The sequence below is a fragment of the Bradysia coprophila genome, chromosome II (genome assembly GCF_014529535.1).
Source record: "Bradysia coprophila strain Holo2 chromosome II, BU_Bcop_v1, whole genome shotgun sequence".
In the NCBI taxonomy this organism is placed as follows: Eukaryota; Metazoa; Arthropoda; class Insecta; order Diptera; family Sciaridae; genus Bradysia; species Bradysia coprophila.
The window spans coordinates 11,673,947-11,682,993 of NC_050735.1; the positions used below are offsets into that span (position 1 = coordinate 11,673,947).

At 36.7% G+C, this 9,047-nt stretch overlaps 2 protein-coding genes across 2 annotated transcripts; one reads left to right on the forward strand and one right to left on the reverse strand.

The window, feature by feature from the left end:
- Positions 1-737: 737 nt before the first annotated feature.
- Positions 738-3,241, forward strand: LOC119082540. The gene is made up of 3 exons (XM_037192091.1): positions 738-2,284; positions 2,337-2,495; positions 2,553-3,241. Exons 1-3 carry the CDS (start codon positions 1,228-1,230, stop codon positions 3,125-3,127), a joined length of 1,791 nt encoding a protein of 596 aa, XP_037047986.1. The 5' UTR covers positions 738-1,227; the 3' UTR covers positions 3,128-3,241.
- Positions 3,242-4,408: 1,167 nt separating this feature from the next.
- Positions 4,409-6,526, reverse strand: LOC119073283 (mitochondrial carnitine/acylcarnitine carrier protein-like). Its single transcript, XM_037178671.1, has 6 exons — positions 6,363-6,526; positions 6,055-6,276; positions 5,589-5,703; positions 5,304-5,500; positions 4,933-5,239; positions 4,409-4,627 (listed from the first exon to the last, which is right to left on the reverse strand). The coding sequence occupies exons 2-6, from the start codon at positions 6,160-6,162 to the stop codon at positions 4,440-4,442; spliced, it is 915 nt and encodes a 304-aa protein (XP_037034566.1). The 5' UTR covers positions 6,163-6,276; positions 6,363-6,526; the 3' UTR covers positions 4,409-4,439.
- Positions 6,527-9,047: the final 2,521 nt, after the last annotated feature.

Sequence of the window (9,047 nt, forward strand, 5' to 3'; positions counted from 1 at the left end):
TGTTTGATCATAAACGGAAAGCTAAACGGTGTAAGTGTGCGGACACTTTAACTCTCATAGAACACTCGATTTAAATTTTTCTTTTACGTACAATCGTCAAAGCGAAGAAAAATAAAAGTTTGAATTAGGCCTATTTCAAATAGCTGCAGAGGAATTGAAAGTATCTAAAGAAGTGATATAACCAAGGTTGTATGTAAAGTACAAACTTTGGATATAACGTAAGCGCACCTATCATTGAACGTACTCCGAACACCGAACAAATACGTCCCAACCTAAACATTAATCGAAAATAATGACAACGGTAGAATTCAAAATATGTGAAACGACCATCATAGTGTGCCTAGCGAATCAATTTATATACTGTCAAAAATTCAAACAATTTCAAACTTTCTATAGTGCAAGAAGCGAGTGGAAGTAAAACTCAATTTATATTTTTTAAAGAAACCCTGGAAGACAGCGTTTTGCGGTAAGAAACAGCAGTATCTCATATAGGATTTACAGTGTGGTTGTGTACTAGGGAAATATCGCGTGGATTATCTTTTAAAACATTAGTTTCATCGCAACGATTAAAAATTGTAATATTCGTCGAGGCTACAGTAAATATAAAGAAAATAAGGTTTTAATAACGCTAAACAGCTCAGTTCGACCTGATCCTGTTCCCGAACAACCATTTTACTCTATTTACGAACGAGTTCTTAGACACGGACTATTTTGTTTTCAGAAATGAAAAGAAAGATCGTCGCAAAATATTCAAATGAGCAGCTGTTGAAAGCCCTCCAAGCGGTCAAAAATGGTTCAACACAATTTGCTGCTGCTAAAACGTACGGTGTTCCAAGATCAACTCTGCACAATAAAATATCCGGCAAGTCAAAGATTGGTAAAAAATCTGGACCTGGAACTGTTTTATCGTGCAAGGAGGAGAAGTGCATTGAAAATTGGTTGATTTGTTTGGCGGAACGGGGCTTTCCAGTCGTTAAACGGCAGCTTTTGCGCTCAATTCAGCTTTATTTGAACGCGAATAAACGAAACACTCCATTTTGCAACAATTATCCTGGGCGAAAGTGGTATAAAAACTTCCTGAAGAGACATCCGATCATTGCAAAAAGACTCGCACAAAATCTCATCAAATCACGAGCTGCTGTAACTGAAAATCAACTGAAAACTTGGCATGCAGAAGTACGCAAGTACTGTGAAGAGCACAGCCTTTTGGAAGCGCTCAATGACCCAATGCGTGTTTTCAACATGGACGAAAAAGGATTCATTTTATCACCGAAAAACGAAGTGGTCTTAGCCAAGCGTGGTCAAAGGGCGGTCTACAATCGTTCACAAAACGATGAGAAGGAATGTGTGACGGCCTTGCTCGGTGGGAACGCCGCTGGAATTCAAACGCCTCCGATGCTAGTCTATGCCTACAAACGCATGCCATCCAATATTTTGCTCAACTTGCCAGCGGACTGGAGTGTAGGCATTTCCGACAACGGGTGGCAAACTCAAAATACATTCATGGATTACATCAGCAATGTCTTTTGCAAGTGGTTGACCGAATCAAACATCAAATTACCAGTCATACTGTTTATCGACGGTCACAAGTCACACATTTCACTTACTCTCAGCGAGTTCTGTTCCGCTCATCAAATTGAGCTGGTTGCATTGTACCCGAATGCGACACACATCATTCAGCCAATGGATGTAGTTGTCTTCAAGCCTCTGGGTGCAGCTTGGGAAATAAAATTGAAAGATTGGAAAATCAATCACGAATTTGCCAAAATCGATAAAAAAGACATTGCCCCAATTCTAAGTGAATCGATAAAGGCAGTTGATTATGCTGGACTTCTGCAAACCGGCTTCAAACGTTGTGGTCTGTTTCCGTTCGATGTCGCAAATATAAACTTCTCCAGATTGCTACCTCCAACGACCAATGACATTTCAGAGGATCAACTTTTGAATGATGACGATTCTACCGAACCAAATCCGGTTGAAAGCAAGCAAAGAGTTCTGGACAAATTGAAAATCTTCGAAGAGCTGATTGAACCGACTGTTTTAAATATGTTTCGCTCATGTAGAGGAGATTGGAATGGACCGATCGAATACACCGCGCTTTATACACTTTGGTGGAAACTATACACCGACACAACAGCATTCATTTCAATGGAGGACGAAGAGGCTATTATGATAATTGATGTTGAGACATCGAATTCTGAAATGTGTGCTCCATCAAATGAACGTCAACATAACACGGAGGTTTTCATTGTTGGTGATAATGGACAATTACTGAACTGTGATGGTATGTGAATTTGGAAAATACATCCGATGCGAACTGATAATATTTTCGACAGGTACTCAGGTCATTGTATTTGGAGACAACGAAGTTGTGGTCGACGATATGGCTGATTCTATCACCGATACGATAGTTCCGCCCGATGCGATCATTCCGCTTGATATGATAGTTCCGGCCGATACGATAGTTCCGCTTATCGAAGAGTGCGACTCGATGGGTAGGAATTATGAAAGTTATCTGATTTGTAACCATAATTTGATCTTCAATGTTTTAGTCATCCAAAATAGTGCTATCGGTTGTGATCGGTCGATGAAATTGAATATGGAAAGTATCTTTGATCAAAAACCATTGGAAATAGACGTAAGTGGACAAGGACAATCGCAAATACCAATGTCCGATGATCCGAAAGAAATGAGCATCGACGATAACAGTTTAATCGAAATGAACATCGAAGACGATAAGAACACCAAGGCCGACCCGACAATTTTAACGAAACACATCCAATCGAAAATGGCCGATACACAATCGTTCGACGAGGTTGCATTCAAGAAATCGTTTGTGGTTCCAAAACCGAAGGAAAGCAAGAAGAAGAAAAATGTTCAGAAGGAAAGAGTATCGACAGTTATTACTAGTGAAGCTTGGAAAGAGAGTGAACAGAAAAAATTACGGGAAAAGCAACGAGTGGAGGCCGAAAAAGAAGCACGGAAAATTGAACGTGAACGGAAGAAAATTTTGGCAGCTGAATTGAAAGTCGAGAAGGAGATTGCTAAAGAAAAGAAAAAAATTGAGAAGGCTGAAAAGGATGCTCAGAAAAAGAAGACTCGAAAAGGTACAAAAAAGAGTGTGTAAAATAACTTTGGGCTATTGTTGTAATCGGATTGTATTGAACTTTATTTTAAGCTATTGTTACTATCGGATTGTATTGAATTTAATTTTGAATTGCCTACGGCCCAGTTCCAAAACATATGTGATATGGTTATTGTAAAAAACTGAATAAATAAACCGACAGTTGAACTGAACTTAAATACATGTTTTGCTGTTAAGTAGTAGATCACAAATTAAACCCGATTCCATCCAAAAACCAGCGAAAATTCGAACTTCTAGATTGGTTGATGCAATCTTTCTTTACTCTTATCATGCGATAAAAATTCACATGAATTCTTCCATGTATTGGTTGCCTGTAATAACAGGTTTATATAGTATATATAACGGCTAGACACAATATGTGATGAACCAAGTCAATATTCTGCTGAAAACAATTCAACTTTCGTACTCAATCGTTGATTAACTTATCTCAAATTTAGGTTCGGGCATTGGAACATGAATGTTCGAGCAGCTGGAACTGTTTTCAGATTTGGTTCGACAATAGCTTCACTGGTCATATAAAGTAAATTTATGTTATTACTTTGTCATCATTCAGTATTTCTAAATTAAACTCAGTGTATAAGATTCTAAAAATAATAGATTACGTGTAAATAAAGTTTGTAAAGAACTTATTCAACTTAAATTGTAAAACAAACGTAGTAAAAAGAAGAGACGGCTAAAACGTTCCAATATAGGTGCGCTTACGTTATCATCGATTTAATGCGTACTTTCTTACGATTACTATGTAAAGTACGCACTAACTTTTCACATTATTGTACTTTGGCACTAGATAGATTGCCCCCGACCAGGTGTATTCCAGTTGACTTTGACTAATTGTTATAACTGTTCCAAAAATAATTTTTCTGATTACGACTTACTGAAATTGCGAGATAAAATGGTGATAAAATAAATGAAAGAAATTTCTTTGCTGGCGGCTAGAAAATGCCCCATTACGGGCTCATTGTGGGCTTTTTCGGGTCGAAACACGAAAGGTACTATACTGTCTTGCTGGCAAAAAAGCTTAATGGTTCGACGTAACCCATACGTAACAGACGTAACAAATATGCCAACAAGACTGTACTGTTTTTCGTGAAATTTAATCTCGCAGTCGTTTTGATTCGTTTAAAACGCATTCATTGAGGTGATTAAAGTGCTTCTTCATGTTTTACTGTTATTAGATTAGATTAAGATAAGTGGGTGCGGGTGGTATGGTTTTTTTGTTGGTATTTCAACCGATATTTCTGTTGAGATTGAGCAATATATTCATTAACCAAATTTTTAATTTATAAAGAATTTGTTACAGATTAGGTGCACATACATCTAAAACTTTTATAGCAACTTCAAATCCTGTGAAGCATGCAGCGTTCGCTGGAAATGCTCGTATAAATACTGGCACAATTCCTCGGTACAAACCTCGGACTCCTTCCGCTTTTAAAAGTTTCGGAAAAGCGTCACGGAAACCCCTCGGATATGTCCCTTCTGGAGCTGAAATTTGGACGAAAGGTATTTAGTTATTATTGATAACTGGAGCAAAATCCAAAGTTTTTTGTGGCTTCCCGAAATGCCTTTTTGATTTTTGATTTTTGTGGGAAAATTTTAAATTTTTGGGTGATTTACAAATGAGTTGTATATGTATAGCTTCCGATGGCCTTACTTTTCCATTGCCTATTCTACGCAACGCTTTTTAAGCTTTTTTAAGCTTTTTTGAATACAGAGCTAACAGCACATAATAGTAACACAGTTACTCCGCAATTGACTAGATTGCAACGAGTGACAAGTATATCGATTACCTGTCTGTATTCTACTCTTAACAACATCGGCCGGCAGCATGAACACCCAATTGATGATTCCGGTTAGACCGCCAGCGGTCAACGTCCGTATCGTGCTTAAACCTGAGCCATCAGCTGGTGCGAAAGCTTTCTTCAAAATTTCGTACGTCATAAAGTACAATCCGGCCTGCGGAATAGCTCGCACAAATGTTGCTCCAAGACCTCTGTACAAACTACGAATGCCACCCGTTCTGAGTAATTGTCTTGTACAATCGATTGGTCCTGTATATAGAATTTGACCTTGGCCAGCCGCTTTACCTGACTGAATCTTCACAAATTTGTTTCGCATTTGAGATAGATTCTCCGAACGTTTATCAAAGAGATTATGTTACCTGTAACAGACATTTTACTCGTTCAACCGGACATATGGTAAACGTGTACATCGCACCGGCAAATGCACCAGCCATAAACAGTTTAACTGGCGTTAATTCACCAGGCATCAGCTTACTCACGCCGGTCTTTCCCAGACCGTAGCTGAAAAACAAAACGGCATAGTTCGGAGTCACCATCATTGTGGGTGCGGCCATACCTGAATTATTTGAAGTGTCGAAAGTCAATGATTATGCAGATAAATGATAAACAGATCACGTGATCTGAAAATGATTTTCCTGCTTTACCTTTGTAAAAGCCTCTTATTCCTTCATTTACAAATGTTTTTTTGAAACAGTCAAAAGCGCTGGTGTACATTGGAGGCAATCCGTTAGCAGGTGTCGGCATTGTTTGTAGACGAACCTTTGCGAATGAATTTGATGAGTCAGAGAAGGATCAGTATTCAATAAGGCATGATAGTTAAAAAAGGGCATGATAGTACCACACGACTTTTAAGGGATCATTCATTAATTACGTAACGCTTCTTCAGTGCTGCCATCAAAATGAAATCTTGAATTTCTCGAGAAATACAAGTTCTGCAAAGTTAGGACTATGTTCTATCTCCCCAACATGCGCTCTAAATAGAGGTAGAACATAATTTTAACCGTAACTATCAAGTTATTTAAAATTTAATTTTTATGACAGCACTGAAAAAACCTTACATAGTTTATGAATGATTCCTAAAACGGACTTGTTTAATTGAAGTAAATTTACCTTGATTGTATCAAATGGATGTCCGGCAATAACCAAACATACACCACCAAATCCTCCGGCAAGGAAGTCTTTTACGGGACTTATGTTAGCTGATTTATTATCCGGCATTTTGAAGTATGTTTTGTTCAAATAATTTAATGTGAGAGAAAGGTTTTACTGACTGATTCGTTTCGTCACACTCAAATATCTATCAACAAAATCACCCTGCAACGTACTCTAGTTCTGAAAATAAGGTCGAAATTGATTTCATAAAACCGAATCAAGTTTCAAAACTTTATACTGTCTACCATCACCTGTAGAATACCTACCTCCTTTCCGTCAAAATCTAAGCCACCTCTCCGAATATATCAATAAATATTTACAATTCGGTGGTGAAAGAATTTTTTTTTATATTTTTATCTTTATGGTACAATCGACGAAAGTTACAATTTATTTAACAACAAAAAATACACGACTTACGCAAGAAAAATTCATTGAAGAATTATTTTATTCATAATCACGGCACGTTCTTTTAGCTTGATACACCATAAACGTAGATAAGCTTTCTATAACCTAATACGTTATCATTGACTATCAATTATTATGTGTCGTAGTCAGTAACCTTGAATGGTTCGACCGAAATAAATTGCATAAATTGTATACCAAAGGTTATAAATTATCGGGTATTGGCTTCCATTCATAAAAGACGTGCTCTTCACTGTTTTGGAAGAATGGCTTCAGGGTTTTTGAGACCTTAAAATTAAACAGGCCTTTCACTTCAATTGTTTAGGAGATGTAACTACACAATTTAGGTACTGTTTTCAGCACAATTTGGACAATCCAAAATATGAAGATAGATGAAAATGGTGTTTATTACTTCATTTTATTTAAAATTCCAAATAATTACGTAAGCCTGACATCCAAAAGTTACGTACGTTACTTTACTCACTGACTAAAGCCCGGTAAATAAGTCTCAGCGCTCACGTCAATGAAGTATTAAGATAGAATAGCCTGTCTTCGTTTAGTTACAGATTAGGTACATCATTTTTGTTAACCGTGTTCAATGTTTCTGCGTAAATTAAATGAAAACGGAGCCAGTGCGATTCGTGCTTTATTATTAATTGTATGACAATCATACATCTCTTAAACCAATAGAGATAAATGTACTAACTGGAGAGATATTGGTTGAGTAATTAGCTGAGAAAATATCTATAGATTCTCTCTCTAATGCTATTGAATTATTGACATCGTTGTCAAGAATTGATGGAAAACAAATAATTTCTATTTTCGTATAGGAGAAGGCAAAGAAATGATGAAAACCGAAGCTATGATTCCTATAAGCTTGGGAAAGCAAAATATTTTCATTTCTGATTAAAGAAGGATTAATAGAGTAAAGAATTTGTTCTAGAATTATTCGTCAAGCGAGTCGCCACTGGTCATCAGTTGGTTTTGATTTTTTATACCGTTCTCCTCACCTACACAGTAAACACATACTAAGCTAACCTTAATCTACATATTGATGGCGTCGCCGGCTTTATAAATTTTCTGATTGACCGTTTTTATGGCGTCTAAACAATTCATTTTTTTACTGAGTAAATGTGAAACAAATCAATGAAAGACTTGAATGAATGAATGGGTCATTTATTTAGAATAATTTCCATTAAAATAGCTTTTACAACAATTACATTAAAAATTTAGGAATTAATCCTGTCGTTGACTATATGCTCTTTTAACAATTTTTCAAATTTACGAAATGAGATTTCCTCAGTAATAACCTTAGGCAGCGAATTGTACACTTTTATTCCCTTATAAAATAAGGCGTTTTGACTGCCGCTGTTAACTTTATATCACATGAATTTCTTAAATGTCTAGTCTGGTTTTCATAATTATATACAATCTTTTCCGTCAAATACCGAGGCGCTTTTCCTTTAACAATTCTATGGATGAACAACATCGTATTATAAACTATCGATTCATGCACACTCATCAATTTCAGACTTTCAAGCATCTCAACTGTCTTCGTCTTACGCTTGGCTCTTAAGATATTTTTCATACACTTGTCCTGCATCTTTTGTAATCGTGAAACGTCAGTCTTATTGCACAGAAACAGAATACTACTACAATATTCAAAATGAGGACGTATTATCGACTTATAAAGGTTCAACTTCTGATATGAGCTTAGCTCGTTCCTAAGCCTAGCAAGCACTGACACTTTCGTTCCAACTTTCTTACGAATGTAGTTAACATGTTCATCAAAGACAAGTCTTTCATCTATTATCACACCTAAGTACTTTGTACGGTCAACTACCGATAGTTCACTGCCATTTACAAAAATGTGCACTTCATCTCTCTTAACATTTTTATTCGTTATTATCATCACTCTCGTTTTGTCCACATTCAGTTTCAATTTATTTTGGCAGATTTTGCTGTATAAGGTGGTGAGATCGTAGTTTGTTTGAGATACCGCATCGTCTATATTTTCAGCAACCACATACAATAAAGTGTCATCTGCAAAAAGTCTCATTTTACTGTGTTGAAGATCAGTTCCAAGGTCGTTGATGTAGAGGATGAACAGGGTTGGTCCAAGTATAGATCCCTGTGGTACGCCCAATTGATTGTTTAATTCTTCCCAAAATTACTTCACAAATTTTTACGACCTGTGTCCTATCGGTGAGATAGCTTTGAAACCATTTTAATTCTGTTCCACGTATGCCCAATTTGTACAATTGTACAACTGGAGTCAGCGTCGATCGTTTCAATGATTTTGCGAAAATACCAGAATTTAATGATTCGTTAATGATGTCTACAAGTTGTTGTCCAATGACGAATGTTGCGTCAAGAAGTACATCTGGTTTTATGAAAAACTCATCAGTGTTATTTTTCAGCTCTTTAATTGCAGTTTTCATTTCCGAAATCGAGACACCACGAAATTTGACCACTCTTGGATTTTCTGATAGATTATCTTCATATTCAATTTCAGGAATACTTGCGTTTAACTCGACAATGCTGTTGAC